This window comes from Castor canadensis, chromosome 14 (genome assembly GCF_047511655.1).
Source record: "Castor canadensis chromosome 14, mCasCan1.hap1v2, whole genome shotgun sequence".
Taxonomy (NCBI): Eukaryota; Metazoa; Chordata; class Mammalia; order Rodentia; family Castoridae; genus Castor; species Castor canadensis.
Window position 1 is genome coordinate 11,616,182 of NC_133399.1, and position 21,136 is coordinate 11,637,317.

The 21,136-nt window shown below is 42.4% G+C and overlaps 1 protein-coding gene across 1 annotated transcript; it reads right to left on the reverse strand.

Moving 5' to 3' along the window:
• Nucleotides 1-4,435: 4,435 nt before the first annotated feature.
• LOC141416650 (eukaryotic translation initiation factor 4B) lies at nucleotides 4,436-8,131 on the reverse strand. Its single transcript, XM_074053801.1, has one exon. It carries the CDS (start codon nucleotides 8,116-8,118, stop codon nucleotides 6,274-6,276), a length of 1,845 nt encoding a protein of 614 aa, XP_073909902.1. The 5' UTR covers nucleotides 8,119-8,131; the 3' UTR covers nucleotides 4,436-6,273.
• Nucleotides 8,132-21,136: the final 13,005 nt, after the last annotated feature.

A 21,136-nucleotide genomic window follows, 5' to 3' on the forward strand; every position in this document is an offset into this window, starting at 1 on the left:
GTTGGAATGAGAGGTGTCAGATGGGGAAATGCTTAGTTGAAGTCAACAGCTTTTACTTTGTCCATTTTGGTATTCAGTGAGACAGAGCCCTGGGACATCAGCAGAAGCCCTGTGGTCCAGCAAGGGGCACTACTGGGAGAAGTGCTTCTCCAGCTCAGGGTCATGCTCAGACCTTCCTTCCCACAATCCAGGACTACTCCTCTCTATGGCTACAGCATCCATGAATGTTCCCCATGGTTCGTCATCATGGCCACAGCTCCACAGGAAGTGACACTCAAGATATAGAGAAGGGCTAACTTATGGATAGGACTGTGCAATGAGCACAGTGACAAAGCAAATGACCTTTTGTAAACTGCATCTTACTGCCTAGCCTCAGTTTTCCATCATGAAAATGGGTTTAATTATAATGTATACACCTTTTAGGATGGTTCTCAGAATTAAATAGCACCTACTATATAGGGCAATTGACAGTGCCTGGGACACAGAAAGCACTCAGTAAATGCCACATTTTTAATATAAAATTAATAATTGTGGCCTCTATTGCTTATTTGGGGAATGTAGAGAGGGATCCTTTGCTCTTCTTTGCCTTTGAGATATTCCCACGAGGCTTAGTGAAATGACACAGAGAAATACTGGGGCTCCAACCACGATATGGATAGTATTAGCTGTGGTTCTCCAGAGACACAGGACCAGTAAGATACGAATAGAAGACAGGTGGACATTAGGCATATGTTTGTTATAAGCATTGGTTCATGCAATCTTGGAGGATGCAAAGTTCCACCCAATGCCATCTTCACACTGGAGACCCAGAAAAATCAGTGGTGTAGTTCAAATGCCCAAAAGCCTGGCCCCTGCTGGTGTAGGTTCCAATCTGGCCTGAGCAGCAGGGGTTTCAGGGAGAAGGTCAAAGTCCCAGCTTGTGCAGACAGGCTGGGGGAGCATGAATCCTACCTTTGAAAAATTCTAAGTCACTCAACATGTTAGATGTCCACTCATATTGGAGAGGGCTGTGTACTCACTGCACTAATTCAGATGCTGGTGTTTTCCAGCAACTCCCTCACAAACACACCTAGAAATGTTTAGTCAGATAATTGAGAATCCCATGACCCAGGCAAGCTTACAAGTACAATTACACATCACTTGGACCAAGTACTAAGGGCACCAAAAGAGGGAGGACTCCTATGGTTTGAGATATACTTGCCTCATTCGTGTATAGAGTGGTTCTTATCCAGGAGTAACTGGGTTCCCTGGGGTACATTTGAAGTTTCTGGAGTCCTCTTTGGTTTTTACAACTGAGAAAGGAATAGATGTGGCACCATATCGAGCAGGTCAAAGGTTGTTCAACATCTTACAATGCACAAGGCAACCTGTCTCTAGCACTAAATATCAATAAGACAAAGGATGACAAACCGTATTCATTTAATAATCATTTTATTGAGTGCCTAGTGTGTGCCATGCTGTATTCACTTGACAAACATTCATTGAGCACCTAGTGTGCCCCGGATATTTTTCCAGGTATAATCAGAGATATAAAATTGAACTAATTAGACAAGATCCCCAGTCTACATTTACAGTTTGAGGGAAGACATAAATATAAACAAATACAGTGAACCATTTATGCATGGGTTCCACATCCTCACATTCAACCAACTGCAGACTGAAAACATCTGAAAAGACTGGCATCTGTGTAAACATGTAAACAGTTTCCTTGTCATAGTTCCCTAAACAATACAGTATGATGACTGTCCACGTAGCATTTATATTGGATTAGGCATCCTAAGTCATCTAGACATGATTCAAAGACTGTGGGAGGGTGTGCACAGTTTCTGTGTGAACACTGTATAAGGGATATGGGCATCAAGAGCCTAGTGTTTGTGAGAAGTCCTGCAACAAATCACTCATGGATACTGAGAGATGATCATCTGAATTAATATATAAATATAGTATATATGCTATATGCATATGCTCAAGTCTTTTATACAAAAAGGTATAGTATTTGCATAGAACCTACACACATCTTCTCATAGACAATACTTATTTATTTTGGTGATACTGGGGTTTGAACTCAGGGCCTCATGCTTCCTAGGCAGGTGTTCTACCACTTGTGCCACTCTGCCAGTCCTTTTTTTTGCATTTTTTTTCAAGGTAGGGTCTCCTGAACTATTTGCCTGGGCTGGCTTCGAACCATGATCCTCCTGATCTCTGCCTCCTGAGTAGCTAGGATTACAGGTGTGAGCCACTGGTGCCTGGTCTTGACTCTTCACTTTGTCTTTCTAAAATGGAGTTCCTAATAACAGGGTTGTTATCAGGCTTACATAAGATTTTGCACATAATATGCCTAACAGAGGGCCTGGAATAGACTCTTAATAAATTGAGGATAGGCATGGGTGTCCTAAACCAGTTCTTTTAAATTGTAACAATCTAGGAGTGTAGTTTTTCATTGGTGAGTTTAATCCATTTCCCTTTTTAGTAAATACTGTTGTATCTCGAATCAATTCTAGAATCTTATTCAATAGTCTATTATAAATAAATTTAGGTAATATCTACAAACACATATAGATCTATGTAGCCTATATTAAATATACAAATAGGTACACTGCTTTCATTAAGCAAAAAAAAAAATATGTAGGAACACAAAGCCAGCCAGCCATGATGGTGCGCACCTGTAATCCCAGCCCTTGGGTGGCTGAGGCAGGATGTTCTGTCCACATCCATACCTTAGGGCAGTGGGACAACGAGGGCTTCAGGGGCCCGGTGGGGCACGGCCCGGCCCTTGAACCATGACTGTCCCTATCCACACCTTCCAAGTAGCTAGAATTACAGGCTTGAGACACGGTTCTCAACCAAGTCATCTCTTGATTTTTTTAGGGGACACTTAGATCAATAGACCCCTGGCAAACCTGAAAAGGAGAGATAACAACAAACACCATGGGAATTCAGGAAGTCAAACTACTCTAACCAAGATCAATTTAATGAACACTGATGCAAAAATCAGAGCGACAGACAAGGCTGATCATTTTGAGAAATGTCCTAATTTAATTGAAAGGGCATAATCTCATGTTTTTTGGGATAAGTGTAATACTGGCTTCATAAAATGTGTTAGGCACTTTTCCTTCCCTTTCTATTTTGTGGAACAGTTTAAGGAGGGTTGGAATCATTTCCTCTTTAAAGGTCTGATAGAATTCACAGAGAATCCATCAGGTTCTGGACTTTTCTTTTGGGGAGACTCTTGATTGCTGCTTCAATTTCATTTTGTGTTATAGATCTATTCAGGTGACTGATGTCCTCTTGGTTCAATTTTGGATGATTATAAGTATCTGGTGACTTTTTTGGATAGCAGTCTGCAGGTGACCATGATCCTGGAGGACTCCAGCCAGGGATTGAGGGGGTCTGTTTTGCATTTCTCAGTCTATGCCACAAAGTATATCCGTATTTAGAAGGTATTTTACAATTCTCTAATGATAGTGAATGGACACACTGCAGACACCTGTGATTCAACACAATGAGAAGTCTCAGGTCATGCCTGAACTTTAGATCACAAATAACATGTGCCAAATCATTTAATGAGAAAACGAATGCACTAGGCTTATACGTTATAGAGAATCATGATAGTCAATCCCACTAGGCAGAGAAGCAGCTGATTCAGGGCTAAGGAGGTATTGACAGAAATGATCAGTGATGACATCCTCATTTACTCACACAATGATTCCCCACAAAAGAGCAACAAACACATCACCTTTAATACTTTGTCACCTGCAAGACTTTACTTTTCTTAACACATCCTTATTTTCATCTTAAGTATTATGATTGAGTTTTTTCTTTTTTTTTTTGTCAGTGCTGGTATCAAAGTTGGTCCCTTGCATAAGCTGGGCAAGTGTTCTACAACTGAGGGACAGTCTTAGCTTTATTTACATCCTATAATGAATAATTCATCATTTGTGTCTCATAGACGTATAAGCACCATCATTTTAGGAATTATTTACCCATGATGCTACAGTCAGGGCAGTCTTTCAGGATTGCCTAATTATATATTTTTGTCATCTAGCACACTGGCATGACAAGTTATGTTTGAAAAACACCATAAAAATCCATGTTTTCTGAGAACCAACAGCTTGACTACAATAGTGATGCCATCTTCAGTCACTGCTAGGCTTGTACTGTGACAATTTAATTCAACACATCGCTCTCTCTATATATGTATTATAAAGCATGCCAAGGAGTGAGTGAGCTTTATCTGAGATAATGATAACCACTGACTTAAGAGGGACTTACTTATGATTTTTTTTTTTTTTGAACTTGAAAGATTGGATTTATTTGGAGAAAACAAAAACCCACAACCCAAAGGATGGGATTTTACATCTCAAGACACCTCCCAGGTAGTAAGTCTACAGATTACAAATCATTTTCATAGAAGATACTTTTGTACAAATTTTACACGTATTCAGGAGCGGGACATAAATCAACCCCTGTTTCTATTTTAACAGGGGAACAAGGTAGGAGAGTGGGACAAAACAGCTTTTTTTTTTGGATGAAACTATTTGGAAGGAGAATAGACATGAAGAGGGCAAACTACCTTTTCATTGTCTACAACCAATGGTTTTATTTTTTTTTTCTTAAAAAATCCTTTCAACCTTGGCTCTCTAAAATCCCACTTCCTAGTTACTAGCCAATCCTGCCAATTAAGGTTTTTTGTCCACTGGACAAGTGGTTTACTATGCCCACTGCTGCAGCACACGTGTACCAACACCCTGCAGGGCTGGACAGGACCTAACAGGCCTTGCAAACAAGAGACCAAGGTGTCATTTGTGTGCAGGTACCAATTCTGCCCACAATGGGGAAGGATACCATCTACCAAGCTGACCCCCTATAAAGATGCACATCAAAGCAAAACAAATTAAGCTACCGTGTCACAAGAGAAACCAGGACCTTGTTAAACACTTCTTTCCATTATCATTTATTCTCTCAAGGGAAGCTAAGAAAAACCAACCCCAGAAAGCAAAAAACCCACACACTAGTCCAGGCCACATTATAAATCCAAGCATTGGTATAGTTCAATGGAGAGGGAAACTGAAAACTCAACTCCTCCCCCCATCAAGCTTGTAGGAAAAGCTTTGGATTCAACTGTTCCTATTTATCCACTCATTCACCACCCAAATCCACCAATTCTAAGAGTAGTCTGATCTATAAAAGGGGCCAAAGCAGCAGGAGCAGGCATGGATAGAAGAAAGGAATAATCAAAAGACATCACAGCTGATGTACTTGAGAAAAGCAGTGATTCCTCATGCCACAGCTTCCAGTGGCTGAGACAGAAAATGCCCCCCGAACAGGTATTTGACTTATAGACTGCTTTTGGAGGTAATATATGAAGAACATGAGATGGTAAGAGTCTAAATTTTTAAAGCTTCAAGGTTTCAAGAGAATGTGAATATATTTGAACTTTTGAAAAGGACAATGTTTACAAAGGGCAAAACCAGGCCAAAGAGGGGATTTCCCTTGAGCCCTAAGTGCTTCCTGTTCAGGACAAAACCATTCATGTGTTTACCAGAGGGCACACCACTTCCCCTATTACCTGGTACAAAATAATCCACCTCCCAAAAGCTTCTTTTCAAACCACGATCTCCCCATTTATTTTGGTCCCCAAGCGGTCCTATTTGCTAGTGGCCTGTAAACTCACTTCCAACTACCCCCCTGGGGGGTAAAAAATAAAGGAACTTCCCCTAGGCTGGCCCCAATAACTCAGAATTGAAGTAAGAGGAAGGGCTGTCAGCCTCCTGGAGACTAAAACAACTTGAGAGAATAAATCTACCTTTCCAAGGATGGAAAATTTATTCAGATAATGCTTGACAGAATTCATATTTGCCACAATAGGATAAGAATTAGAAGGTAGAAATCTCACTCTTCCTTATATTTTCCCTACTGCCAACTGATCCAGACACTGTTATCACTTGGCATTACCATTTCTGCTAAATGGAGCCCCTAGGCACTAATCACACAGGCAGCTGCAATGGTATCATCAGAAAGCACCACAACTTTTCCATCAAAAAGCTGTAGTCTTTATCTCTGGCTATATTGGTGATTCTCTGGTTACTTCAATACTTTAAAGGCTGCAGCAGCATGCAAAAGAATTTCATTTCATTTTTTAAAAAAAAGTTAAGAAAGGTCTCTAGGAGATGGTGAGTTTTATTTTGTCTTGTCTGGATAGAGGTTTGATTTGTTCTTGAATGAATGTTCCAGAGTGGAGAGAGACTAGGAAAAAGCACAGGATGTAGAGGTCTACTCGGTGTATTCTTCTCCCTCGTTTTCATCTTCACCATCCACGGACAGAGCAGCATATTTGCTTGCAGAACTGAACTTGGAGGCTGGATTTTCCTCAGGTTTCTTTGGCTCAGGTGCAGATCTGGAGTCTTGATCCTTTTTGCCATCTTTCCTATCTGGCTCTCTCCAAGGGTCTCTGTTCCCTCCATCTCCGGGACCACGGCTGGAGCTCCCAGTTTGGCCTTTGGAGACACTCATTCCATCTGCTTTATTGTCATTTGCTTTCCTTGCTGGTCCTTCCTCAGATGTCTGAGCTGGAGCTACCTTCCCCACACCACTTGTAGGGGATTGTTGCTCTGTGTCTGAGCTCTGAGATCGAGCAGGAGGGTTAAAACTTCGCTTCACCCACGCATTCTCCTTTGGTGGAGGGGCTGGCATTACCTTTAGAGGCTGGTCAGGTTTGGGAGGCTTAGAAGTTGGAGAGTGACAGTCTTCCTCTTTATTGAGTGTTTCATTTTCTAGAGACTTCTCACTCTCTCTCCTTCGTGCATTTCTGCCAGATGTGGCTGAGGTTCCAGTCTGTGATGACTCACTTCCTGTCCTTGACCGTTCCCGTTCCTGAGTTTCTTCACTTCGCCAGCTTGGGTGTCTCTCTCGGGGCCGTCGTTCTAGTTTTGGTTCATCCAGCTGACGCTGCAATTTCTCCTGCTCCTTCTGTAGCCGTTCTTCTACTTCTCTTTCTCTAGCAGCTGTGTCAACAGGCTTTGCCCCTCCAAAGATAGAAGCCGCTCGACTGGATTGGGAGGTGCTAGCAGAGGAATCATCTTCCTTAGGAGTACTCCGAGGCTTTAGATTCAGTTTGGGTCTTTGGGGGGGACCTCGGTCATCACGCCTATAATCATCCCGAGAGTAGTCATCTCTGGAGCTCCATGACCGTTCGTCCCGTCTGTCATATCGGTCTTCATATCGGTCCCCACCTCCTCTGTAGTCATCATCCCTACGATACCCACTACCAAATGCTCTTCTGCCACTGCCTATCCTGGAGTCATAGCCTCTGTCATAGTCTCTGCTGCCTCGGTCATCATAGCGATCCCTGCCCCCATAGCGATCCATATCCCGGCGTGGGCCGTCACGATACCCATCCCGATACCCATCCCGATCCCGGTACCGGTCTGAATCGTAACGATCTCGATACTTGTCTCCAAAGCTATCATCACCTCTTCTAGGAGGGTAGTCATCAAAACTGTCTGTGGCAGGACGGGCCCTCCAGTCTGTGTCTGTTTTGTCAGAATCCCGATTTCTATCTCGGCCAAAAGAACGATCATCCCTGTCTTTATCCTGTGCTTGATCAGCAACATCCACTCGAATTCTCCTGTTACCTAGAGACTCTTCATTGAGACTCAGGGCACTGAGCAGGGAATCCAGGTCCTCAAACTCGGCATAACCAAAACCTTTCAACCTCTCTGGATTGCTGGGTTCACGCGGTAAACGAACTGCACTGATATTTAATCCTCTAAAGAATTCCTTAATGGAGTCTTCTGTCACATCATAGGGCAGGTTCCCCAGAAAAGCAGTGTAGGGTGGTGATTTGGGAAGACGGCTCCGGTCGATATTGGGTTCCCGAGCAGCCCGTGGAGCAGTGGGAAGGATCGAACGGTCAATTGGAAGTGCTCTATAGACATCATCATCATTACTGTGCCAAGTAGTTGAAACATCTCCTTCCAGGTCGTCTGTTTCATCAGCCCAGCTGACTGGTTTGGGGACATAGGTGCTTCCTCCACCAGTCCCCCCATCCTCAGCCAGAAAGTCTGTTAGGGAGATAGTCTTCCCCTTCTTATTCTTCTTTTTTGCTGAGGCCGCCATGTTGGGAGAGGGAGAGAGCTTACTTATGATTTTTTAATGGGTTGTTTTCAAAGTTCGATGTCACGCTGGGGCAGTGGTATTCATTGTAGTACTTCTGATCATGATGTTGTGCAGTGGCATGTGAGCACATAAAAAAAACTGTCACTATACTGTGTACTATCTTCACTGAATTCATCTGACACTTTGTTGTCTAACAACAACAAAATCATCTAAGGATTTTGCACAACGTTAGGCTAATGAAGTGACTGGGATGATTAAACTTAGGATAGGTTAAGGTTTAATGTTCACTGGAGTAGATGGATTAAATACATATCTCACTTTATGGAGGTTGAGCATCTGTACTTACAGAGACCACTACAATACATCGGAGGAAATACTGAGTATTTTCTTACTTAGTAAGTGAGAAAGGCAGAAGCCGGCCCAGAAGACTGCAGTTGGAGTCACACTCACAGAAAGGCCAAGTCTCATGAAGAGACATGGCAGAAACCTCCAAAGAAAGCAGTGCTCCTCAGTGACTAGGTGGATCAAGACAAAAACAAGACATTTTCCACACATCTCTAAAATTGGTAGAACACATTTTGAATCATCAAAATGAGGGAAGTTCTGCTCTTCTCACTAAGATGATTACCCTATACTCCTTAGGAATTAGATTTCCTCCCACTCTGTTATTCCAGCCTCCCGGTTAAGGTTATAATTACAGAGAGAGAATGATACTCACTCACTCAGTGCATCTAACTGGTATGCGTCACTACAATTAATCACAACTAACCCATTAAGACAAACACAAATCCTGACAGAAATTCTATGGAGAATGCTCTTACTGATGAACTACACTGTCATTTGTAGATCATGGACAGATTTTGTGGCAAATTCTTTATAACTTACTTGACAAAAGGTGTGGTCCTTGTGATATGTGGCAAGTCTAGTCTCTTTTGATCCATAATAGACATATTGCAATAAAATTTAAAATGTTCTAGCAATTTAAGCATGAAAAGTAAAATTTACATGACTAAGAAACACCTTTATTGGAATGCACATATTAGAGACTAGACATAAAAGAAAAACTCAACAAACACGAGTTAGATGTAATCTGATTATAATTGTGCATTTGCAGACATCTCAGAAAAAAAAAGTTAACATCTGCTAATTTACAATCTATCTGAAAACAGTTAATGTTCCAAAAAACATTTACAGAAATCTTTTTTTTTCTGTACTGGGGTTTGAACTCAGGGCCTACACCTTGAGCAACTCCACCAGCCCCTGTTTCTTTTGAAGAGTTTTTTTTTGAGATAGGGTCTCACAAACTATATGCCTAGGTTGGCTTCGAACCTCAATCCTCCTGATCTCTACCTCCTGAGTAGCCAGGGGTACAGGCATGAGTCACCAGTGTCTAGCTTACGGAAATCTTGTTTAAAGAAAATATACATTTAAGCTGGGAAGTCAGTGGCTCATGTCTAGCTATTTGGAAGGCAAGAGATCACGAGGATCGCAGTTGAAGTCAGCCCCCAGACAGTACACAACTCTATCTTGAAAAAGCCTATCACACACAAAAAGGGGCTAGTGGAGTGGTTCAAATATAAGAGTGCCTATCTAGCAATTGCGAGGCACTGAGCTTAAACCCCAGTACAATATATATACATATATATATATACATTTAAAGTTTAAAGATATAAAATCCATGGAAGAAAAAATGTCATTTGTTCTGGAAAAAAAGAACATAGAAATAAATCCAAAGAACCTGCAACACAAGGCCAGTAGGAAAATAGCAACAATTAACAAAAGCTCATTCTCAATGGAACATTTACCAAAGTTATTAAAAGCTACATAAAAACTAACCCCACTACAATATTACAACTATATCTGAATTCACCCATGAATCCAACAGTTCTAGATGAAAGCAAAATCTTATTAGCTGAGTGGACTTAAAAGACAGTGCTCATTAAACTCAAACACAATTGCTTTAACAAAACATAATGAATTATGTCACCTTAATGCACTTAATTTCTTACAATGAGTTACTGTTGGGGACAGAGTCTTGTTGGTCACCAACTTACAAGCTTAAGTGATTCTCTTGCCTTAGCTTCTCATGATGGGACTACAGACAGCACCATGCCAAGCTTATAGCTTATGTTAAAGAGTAAAAATTAGAAACACATAGTCCAGAGTTGTTTTAGAATGGGCCATGGAGGCCAGGTGCAGGAGCTTACACCACTAATCCTAAGTAGTTTTCTTTTCTTTTGGCAGTACTGGAGTTTGAACTCAGGGCCTAACACTTTTTAGGCAGGTATTCTACCACTTGACCCAACCCCCAGCTCTCTAGCTACTCTTAGATGATTGAGAGAGAATATCGTAGTTGGAGGCCAGCCTGGATAAAAAAAGAGTTAGCTAGACCCCATCTCAACATAAAAAGTGGATGTGGTGGTGCAATCTTGTCATACCAGCTATGGAGGAGGGTAAGTAGGATGACCATGGTCCAGGCCAGCCCAGGCAAAACACACAAAACCCTACCTGAAAAATAAATGAGGCATTGCTCAGGTAGTAGAAAACCTGCTTAGCAAGTATGAGACCCTGAGTTCAAATGCCAGTACTGAATTAAAAAAAAGAGGCTAGTGATAAAATACATAACTTTTAGTAGATTCCCTTTAGGCTCTGTATTTTCTGGAGCACTACACAAATTAACTAGAACCAACCTCTTCATATTGCTCACTTTTGACATTTTCATAGAAACATGTAACTCCCAGTCTTTTGACAACCAAGCTATGACACTGACTATCTGGTAACTCGTTTAACTTTGGGCATTTATTCTGTATTTCACAGGAACTCTCCCCAGCTGTTACTGTTTTGCACTGAGACAAACATTCATGTTAGCTCAAAACGCTGTGTTTTACTGATTTCATAGAAACATGTATCTCCAGTTCTTACACAAACCTAGGTAGAAGTTTGACTATCTGGGAACAAATTTAACTCTGGGTATTTAGTCTGTATTTCACAGGAATTATCTCCACCTGGTGGGATGGCGCTGGACTCCTGGAGGAAGAGTCAGGGCAGGGGGCAGGGTGACAGTCCTGTTGATCAGCAGTTCCTGGGGAGCCAGGGTCAGGGGTTGCCCTGCTGCGGAGCTGCGGCCCCCAGGAGGACGTCGCGTGCGCTGGGCTGGCGGACATGCGGGACACAGCCTGCTGCTTGATGTCGGGGCACTTGCGCGGCCCGCCGCTGGAGGGCGCTAGCCCCACCTGGTGGCCGCGGTCAGGACCGCCTTCGCCACCACTGCTGACCCACGGGCTGCCGCGGGCGCTCAGGGACGCCTTCCGCCGCTGCGGCGAGGGTGCACCGGGTCCAACGAGGGCCGCAGGAGCTCCGCCACCGAGCCTCGGGAGGGACAATCAGGAAGCTCCGGCCCGAAGCAGTGGGGGTGCCTGAACCCCAGCCAATGAAGACGAAAGAAAAAAAAATTTAGAAACAAAGCCCCAAATCAAAAAACCCCAAATTGCCCGACATCTCTTCTTTGAATTAATATAAACGGGAGATGTTTATTTTAAAAAGTTCCTTTCCTTTGTTTACGAAAGTTCTTAGAAAACTTACAAATTCCTAAAAACAATCGGCAAGACGACTGAGTCGGGTTGCGCTCTCTTGGACTCAGCGGTGTCCCCTGTCCCGCTGTCACTGCGGCTGTCACCTTGGCGCAGGGGCTGGGGCGGTGGCACCAGGTGAGAATGGCCGCGGTGGTGGCGCAGAGTCCCAGGGGCGCCGCGGAGCGGGGCACAGGGACAGGGGGCGCCCGCCACCACCGCAGTTCCCCACGCTCCCGCAACGGCGCTCGCTGTCTCCGGAGGGATTTCCCTATGTGAGGCTCTCTAAGCCTGACCTTCACAGATTTTCTTCATGTGTGCACGGTACAGATTGAATCCAGCCAATGTCTACGTGCCCAAACCAAAATGCTGTCCTGAAAATGCTCCGCGCCCCACAAAACCCAAGTTACAACTTCAGAAAGACAAAGCACCTGTCCACATCTGCACCTGGGTCTCCTGCTCCATGCTGCTCAGCGGATTCTCACTGTCAACACTCCTGCTGAGCTTCAGGACCCGAGGGACAGAGGGCAGCTGCCAGAAAGCGCCAAAGGGACCCTCAGTGCACGCCCTTTGCAGCCTAGGATGCCTTAGCTTGCTTGCCAGGCGCCGGTGGCTCACTCCTATAGCCTACTTGGGAGACTGAGATCGGGAAGATCACTGTTCGAGGCCAGCACAGGGAAACAGCTACATCCCATCTCCAAAATAAGGAGAACAAAATGGACCGGAGTGGTGGTTTAAGCGGTAGAGCACCCACTTCTCAAACGTGAAGCCCTGAGTTCAAACCCCAAAAAGATGGCTAAGTTTGGAGTTCTGGCCTCAGGCCTGTGCCCTTCCCTCAAGGTTATTCACCTACTTCGAACTAGCACTGTAAAGTGTATTGAGGGAAAAAATCTCGGTGTTTGGGAAAGGAACCAATAGTCCTTGATCTATCTTGTATCAAATGCATTAAAAAAAAAAGGAAAATAGTAGGACACCTTACTTAGAACTTACATCTTGCAAATAATTCTTTGATAGTACAGAGATGCTAGCACACTATTATTCTCCCTTAGCAAATTCTTAGGTAAGAGAACTAATCAAATGTGAGCTCTCCTCTTTTTCCTCTGCCCCATGGACCCCCTTGACCTTCCTAGTTTACGGTTGTTACCAGGTGCTGTGTCTGGGGATTGCATGTCCAACTTACACATTTAAAATTCTCTCTCTCCTTTCCAGTCCTATAACCAGGCAACCAGGATGCATCTGGTCATTTCTTTTCTTTTCTTTTCTTTTTTGCAGTACTGAGGCTTGAACTCAGGGCCTACAACTTGAGCCACTCCACCAACCCTTTTTTGTGTTGGGTATTTTCGAGATAGGATCTCACTGTTTTCCCAGACTGGCTTCAAAATGTGATCCTCATCTCTGCCTCCCGAGTATCTAGGATTGCAGGCCTCAGCCACCATTACTCCATTTCCTTTTGCTATAACAAGACACCACATACTGGGTACTTCTTAAAGAACCTTTTTTTTTCCTTTGGCAGTGCTGGGATTTGAACTCAGGGACTCACACATGCTAAGCAGGTACTCTACTACTTGAACCACTTTGCAGCCCAAAGAACCTTTTTTTAAATTTCTCATGATTCTTGAGGCTGGAAAGTTTAAGAGCATGGCACCAACATCTGGTGGGGACCTTGAACTGCAGGATAGGTGGTGGAAGGGCAAAAGAGCATGTGTGAGAAGGAAGGAGCAAGAATGTGCTGTAGTGATAACCTGCTCTTCTAACAACCCACCCGCTGCCATGTTAATAGCATTATTGTTACACAGGGCAAAGCCCACATGACTCAATCAGCTCTCAAAAGTCTTGCTTTCTCAACAGGTCGCATTGGGGTGCAGTTTCTGATACATTAATGTTGGGGGGCACATTCAATCTTACAATGAATTAATGACTTGAAATCTCTGAGCTGAGGCAGGAAGAGTCCCCAGCAGGTGGACATCTGTTCTTCTCCATGAGTCCCTCTGTGCTGAGCCCCAGAAGCCCTCAATCCAGCAGACTCCCTGTAATGGTTTAAGGTCAATGACCAGGATAGGAGCCTGTCCTCCGGCATCACTTGGTTATTTCTCATAATATCTTACAAGCTGTTGACTCCACTTTTAGAGCAATGAAAAAATAGTTGAGTAAAAGATTCCAGGTAGGCTGGGAAGCAATGCTTCACAAATCATCAGATGGAGTTCTCCCAGGAGGGACACCTCAGATCCTTTAAAAGACTGAGTTGCATTTTCATAGGCAGTGGATAAAATATGATATATGCTACCTTTACTATGGTATTCTCTTTAAGCCTTTTTGTAGACAAGTCTCTGAGGCAGAGCACTTGTACAAGTCTTGCGTCTTAGAGGGCACAGTGGAAGAGATGGGAGTGGAGCCAAGTTTAAGCATATTAACCTGTCCTTCTAACTAATGTGTGAAAGTTTGCCTGTCATTCTACTCACCTCTATTCCTGCCTGAACTTCATAAGGCCCCCAAGGGCCCTCAACCATTTTGGGATGCTCAGTTCTTCCTCACCATCCCCAGTCATTCCATCAAGAGAATCATTTATCAGCCTGGCATGGTAGCACATGCGTGGGAGGCTTACACAAGGATCATGAGCTTGTGGCCAGTCTAGATTAGATAGGGCATTCAGGCCATCCTGGGCTTCACAGTAAGACCCTGTCTTAAAAAAGGAAGGAACGAATGAATGCTGTGGAAGATGAATGGATAGTAGAGCACAGTGATAGTCAGGTGACAGACAAAAACACGCAGGTGCCACATTCTACATGCATTGCACGTTATGTTCTTATTTTCTGATTATTTTCCAAAGCAGAAACTGAGGAACAACAAAACTGTCAGTTATCCAACTTTACCAGGCTGTCTGTGTCCAGATTCAGGCTATTGCATACAGTCAAGGAGACTGTACACAATGTCAGGAAGAGAGAGAACCAAGTGCTGGTCAGTCAGAATGGTGCCATTGAGGTCAATAGGACTGTACAGACTGACTATGAAACCTACCCCTGATGGCTTCGTCTTTCTCAGCTTCAGTTCCTCTTTCTGGAAGGTGAGTGAGGTTGATAACGTGACTACTCTGAGATGTGACCTGATGATAGATTCCATGCAAATCTTAAGTATCTGAGAGACAAGATTCTTGCTTTGGTAGGAAAAGTTCAGGTTTGTCATCATAATCTGAGAAAGATTTTCTTCACCCCAATATTATTATTTTTCTTTTTAAAATTATCATATTGTTTTACTAGGGGTACATTGTCACATTTACAAAAGTTCTTACAATACTATCATATTTGAATTCACCCCCTCCATCATTCTCCTTTATCCTCCCTTCCTCCATTCCTGAAATAGTTTCAACATGTCTCATTTTTCCATCTTCATACATGATCAGCCTAATATTTTTTTTTTGCAGTACCAAGGCTCGGACTCAGGGCCTACACCTTGAGCCACTCCACCAGCCCTTTCTATGTTATGTATTTTCAAGATAGGGTCTCCAAACTATTTGCCCAAGGCTGGCTTTGAACCATGATCCTCCTGATCTCTGCCTCCTGAGTAGCTAGGATTACAGACGTGAGCCAACAGTGCCCAGCCAATCAGCCTAATATCTGTTTTTTCAGATGAAGAGAAACTTAACAGAACCCGTAATATTTATAATTCTGAAGATGGTGTCTGGATGCTAAACCAAGGGCTCAAAACTGATCTCCTGTAGGGTAGACACTTAGAGAAGTAGGTCTCTGAGTGGCAGCATCCCCAGCCAATCTCCACTCTACTCATGCACTTGATCTCTGACTCCTTTTCCTTCTGGCTTCCAGGTGCCAGAACTGATAAAGGATGTGTTCAGCGGCCCAGAATTCTATGACACACAGTCTCACTATCAGATCCTTTCCAAATTTCTGTCATCTAAGGAAATGTATTGTCAATTAACATACACGAGGTAAATTCTGTTGCCCCTAAAATCCAGAAGCAGCTCAGTACAGGGCTCTGAGGAGCTTAGCAGAGGGAAGGCCACTGGCCCCTCATTCCAACTGCAAGCTTGTTTCAGTCGGCAATGTGCCGCAGCCTTTTCCCTGGGCTCCTGCTGCTTGAAGGCCCATCATCCTCTGTGGGTTGTCAGGCCCTCCACGGTCTGTCCTCAGTCTATATTTCAAGGTTTCCCTCTTTCCATGCTCAGCTAACCTCCACGGCTTTGCTCTAACTGTTGTCTCTGTCAGGATTGCTACTAACACATTGCTGGTAGACTTCTTTTTGTGCTTCTCATTCCTCCAGGTAAAATGTTGTCTCTTCCATCAGCCTAATCAATCTCCCGATCCCTCCCTTCACACCTTCACAGCATCTTCGTCTTGCCCTCTTGTATCTTCTCATGAGTCAACAAATATGTGTATTCAAGGACATTTGATACGGGAAGATTCTAGTTATCAAGAACCAGCAATGATGGTTCCTCCCTCAGCTTCCCAGGGTTCAGGTTAGAAAGCTGTGCTGCATCCAGGGATGACAGAGAAATCAGAAGTGGTAGGGAAACCCTGGGGTCTGCAGGAGCTCCATATAATTCAAGGAACCAATCAGGGGCTTAGAGAGGCACCTAGAGGTGATACCTAAAATGAAGTCTAACGCTTATGTACTTATGATTCAGGTGAGGCAGGTGGACGAGGGGTTGCCATGTAGAGGTGATAGCTTTGCAAAGGCTGAGGTAGACAATGGTGTGCTGAGTTCAGGGAATATAGTGTTTTCAATGAGCCTGACCTGGAGTTCTGAGGCCTGACTCCATGGGTTCCAACAAATCAGGTGTAGCCACTTACCCAATCACGCCAATAAAGACAGGAGCAGTGGTGAAGGGCAGAGATGAGGGGATTTGTAAATGCAGCAGGCATCTGTGGGAAGAGGTTTAAACCCATCTTCAGAGTACTTACGTGAGTTTTGGTTTAACTACAAGTATGAGGGGTATGAGAATTCCAAGAATATTATTATTGTTATTACTACTAAATCTTACAACAAATTTCTTATTCTTTTCTTATTATGCCCTGTTTTTATTCTTTTGTTATTATACCCTATGTTGGATAATTTAACAAAAATTAATTTTGGGAAAGGATATCCTAATTTCTATATGCTTGTGTCCCCTGTAGCATGGCAAAGTAAGTTGTAATTCACAGATGGGCAGCAATAAACAACAGAGCCCAAGTTACAGCATGAGATCCCCAGACCCCTAGTAAGCATAGGTCACATTGCAGGCTGGCCATCTGGCAGGAGAGCAGGTCAGTGAGAACAGACATACACAGGAGGCAGTCAATGTCTCGACATCCTGCTTACAGTGCAATTTCCTCTGGTTATCTGCAGAGGTGTGTATATGTTTCCATGTTGACACTGATGACAATATGGCACAAAAAAAAATCTGGAGGACATGCAAAGGCTTATTACTCAACTAATGCAGAGCTTCACTCTTGTAGATATACAGAACCAAGATCAGGAACAAAGAGGCAAACACAGAGAAGCAATGCTTATTCTGACAGAACCTATAAGCAGAACAAGGGGAGGAAAATGTCAATTATCTCTGAGAAGAAAAATTTGACATAAACCTCTAAAGGGGACCCAGGTTCAGCAGGCCCTATAAGTTATTGGTTTTTATCTCCAGAAACCCTACCAGATTGTGCAGTAACAACCAGAGAAATGTCACATCCTGCTTCTGAAAGTAGGCAGAAAAGAAGCCACTTTGAAAATTGTGGCTTTCATAAGTTCAATCGTGAAGAAAAACAAAGTATATCCCCAAATCCCAATCAACTGGGTGACCTTTCTTTTCTTGTTTCTTTTGTCTTTCTCACTCTCTCTCCCCCTCTCCCTCTCAATGGTACTGGCAGGTGAACCCAGCACTTGCACAGACTAGGCAAGTTGGCGATTTCCAAAGCCAAAAGTGGGCTGGCAGAGTAGCTCAAGTGGTAGAGCACCTGCCTAGCAAGTATTAGACTCTGAGTTGAAATCCCAGTACTGCAAAAAAAAAAGAAAAAGAAAAATCATCTAAAACCAAAGGTTTGGGAGCAAGTGAAAAACCAAACTTTAACCCCTGTCTAAAATCCCTGCCACAACACTGGAAAGGAAAGAATCTAATTTCCACAGGTACCCCATTAGCCTAAATAATAAAATGTCAACTTACTGACATTAACAACAACAAAAAAGAATTACAGAGAAGGAGGGAAATACAGCCCAGCAATGAAAAAAATTAATTGAGAGAAACCAAATTTGAGAAACCACAGACAATATACTCACTAGACAAAGTTTCAAGCATCTATCTTACCTATATTCAAAGAGATTAAGGCAACCATGGTGAAAGAATTAAAAGAAACCAGGAAAAGGTTGTATGAATAATATGACAGCAATAAAGAATTGAAACTTCTCAAAAGGAGCAAGGCATACTATGCTGGGTGCCAGTGGCTCATACCTGTAAGCCTAGCTACTTGGGAGGCTGAGGTTGGGAGGTTTTCCAGGCCACCCTGGGAAAATAGTTCATGAGTCCCCCATCTCCATCAAAATAACTAGAGCAAAATGGACCGGAGGCATGGCTCAAGCAATATACCACCTGTATTGTAAGTGTAAAGCCCTAGTCCCGCCCAAAAGAAAAAAAAAGGAGCCAAGCATAATGGCAAACATCTGTAATTTCAGCATTCAGGAGCCTGAGGCAGGAGATTTTGAGTTTTTTGAGACTAGCATGGGCTAGAGTGAGTTACAGGCCACCTGCAACTATTTAGCAAGACTCTGTCTCAAGAAAACAAAAACAGAAACAAAAAACTCAAAATCAAATCAAAATATAAAAACCCTGAGAAGAACCATATAGAAATTACACAGGTGCAAAACAAGAATTTAAATGAAATCATCACTCCAGTTACTCAATGACAAGACAAAGAATAAACTTAGGTGAGGTCACCATTGAATTTATGCAGCCTGAAGAAAAGAAAGAAAACAGGATTAAATTGAGATGATGTCACCAGAATATCTACATTGTAAGAATTAGTAAAAGATCTCTTTGACAGAAGTTAGAACTCTGATCTCATAAAGAACAGATTATCAGACAAGAATTAAATGGCCACAATAAATGCTTTGGTTCTTACTTCCTGTATTCACAATAATATGTTTGTTCATATTGTTACTATCGATAATATACTGGCTGGTTGTAAGGACTAAGAAAAATAAATGACAGTGATTGTATATGGGATGGGGAGGAGCTGGAAACATTACAAGGTACCTGCAAGGCCTGTGAAAACAGTGCAGTGTTATTGTAAACTGCGTTGACATTGGCTGCAATGGTACTGTTAACACTGGGAAATCCCTTAACATTTTTTAGTTTAATAAACATACAAGACAGTCTAGTGAAGCAAAGAAAATGGGATCATAAAATAAGAACACAGAAACAGATGAGAAGATTAAACAAAAACCCAGAACAACTAAGGCCAACAGGCAAGCAATAGTCCAAAACTGGGGATATAAAGAGTACTTTCAGAGAGTCCCATATGCCAAACAAGAGAAAGAAAGCCAAGGTAGTAGGACCTCATGAATTGCTTTAGAATGAGTAGGTGCTACTTTGAGAGATAAAAACAACTGTCAACTACAATAACACTTACCACGTTCTCAAAGTGAAGAACATACCTACTTAAAAAAAAAGTAGAAAACAGTGACGGTGTGGTACATATTAATCCAATGTCAACAATATTTAAATGTAAATTAGCTAAGCACAGTAATTAAGAGTGTCAGGGTACATAAGAAAATGAGATCTGTGTTGGCTACATGAAATACCATTTGAAATATACAGACATAAGGGTCAGTTAGAGAGAGAATGATCACAGGATGTGAAATATCAGTTGGATAGGAGGACTAAGTTCAAAAGACCTATTACACAATATGGTGACTAGTGAATACCAATAAATTGTACTCTGGAAAGTCACTAAGAGATTACATTTTAAATATTCTCACCACAAAATGATAAGGATGTAGTAATGTATGTATTAATTCAGTCGATTTATCACCTCCACAATAAGTACATAGTTTACAGCATCATTTTACATTATAGATGCATTTAATTTATACGCACCAGTTAAAAAATATATAAATACTTAAAAAGATAAAAATGACAAAGACAGATTAAATGCAACGCTATGAAGAGAGATACATTTCTATCACAAAAAGAAAGCTGAGATAACTATATTAATTTCACACTAAACAGGCAGTAGTAGTGTTAGGAAAATCACAAAGGAATGCAGGGATCAAATGATAAAGGGATCCATTAAGACATTATGTTGTCTTCCCCTAAAGAGAACATCAAATTACATGAGACAATAAAGATACAGAACCAAAAACAAAATTACAGATCCACAATTATACTTGGAGACTGCAACAGACCACCACCAGGAATTGACAGTTGAGACAGAAAATTAGTCAGAATCAACTGAAGTCATCTGACACTGCAATGAGTAAGTACAGAGAACTCTAAATACAGAGGGCTCTAAATACAGAAATGGATCTTTTACTTTAGAAAAACTGAGAAAGAAGAGCAAGATAAAGCCAAATTAAAAACAGGAAAACAGGCAGGGTGCTGGTGGATTACACCTGTAATCTATCCTAGCCACTTGGGAGCTTGAGATCTGGAGGATCGAGGTTCAAGGCCACCCAGTGCAAACAGTTCGAGAGACTGCATCTCAAAATAACCATGGACTGGAGGTGTGTCTCAAGAGGTAGAGCACCTGCTTTGGAAGCATGAAGCCAAGTTTAAAAGTCACTCCCACCAAAGAAAAAAAAGCAGGAAAACTATAATTGGCAAAGACACCAATGAAATTATGCATGACAAATCAAGAAGAAATCAACAAAACTAAAAGCTGGTTTTCTGAAAAGACCATAAAACTGACAAGCCTCACTTAGCCAAACTAAGTAAAAAAGACAACACAAATTACTAACGACAGTAATGAAAGTGGTGTCTTCCATATTAATCACAGACATTAAAAGGACCATCAAGGGACTAGCAGAATGGCTCAAGTGGTAGGAGTGCCTGCCAAGCAAGTATGAGGACCTGAGTTCAAACCCCAGTGACTCCAAAAACAAACAAACAAAAATCCCCCAAAACAGTTTATTTTCTTTTGTGGTCCCTGTTACATTTTCCCCACTGTCAATTTATTCTTTCCATTTCCTTTCTTTTCTTTGCAGTACTGGGGTTTGAACTTTGGGCCTACACCAACCCTATTTTTGTGATGGGATTTTTCTCAAATTATTTTCTCGGGCTGGTTTCCAACCACGATATTCCTGACCTCTGCCTCCTGAGTAGCTAGGATTGCAGTTTAAGACACTGGTGCCTGGCCTATTCCTCCCATTTCCATAGGAAAGAGCCTTGCAATCATCTTAACTGCCTTTTTTTTGCGGTACTGGGGTTTGATCTCAGGGCCTAATGCTTCCTAGACAGGTATGATACCACT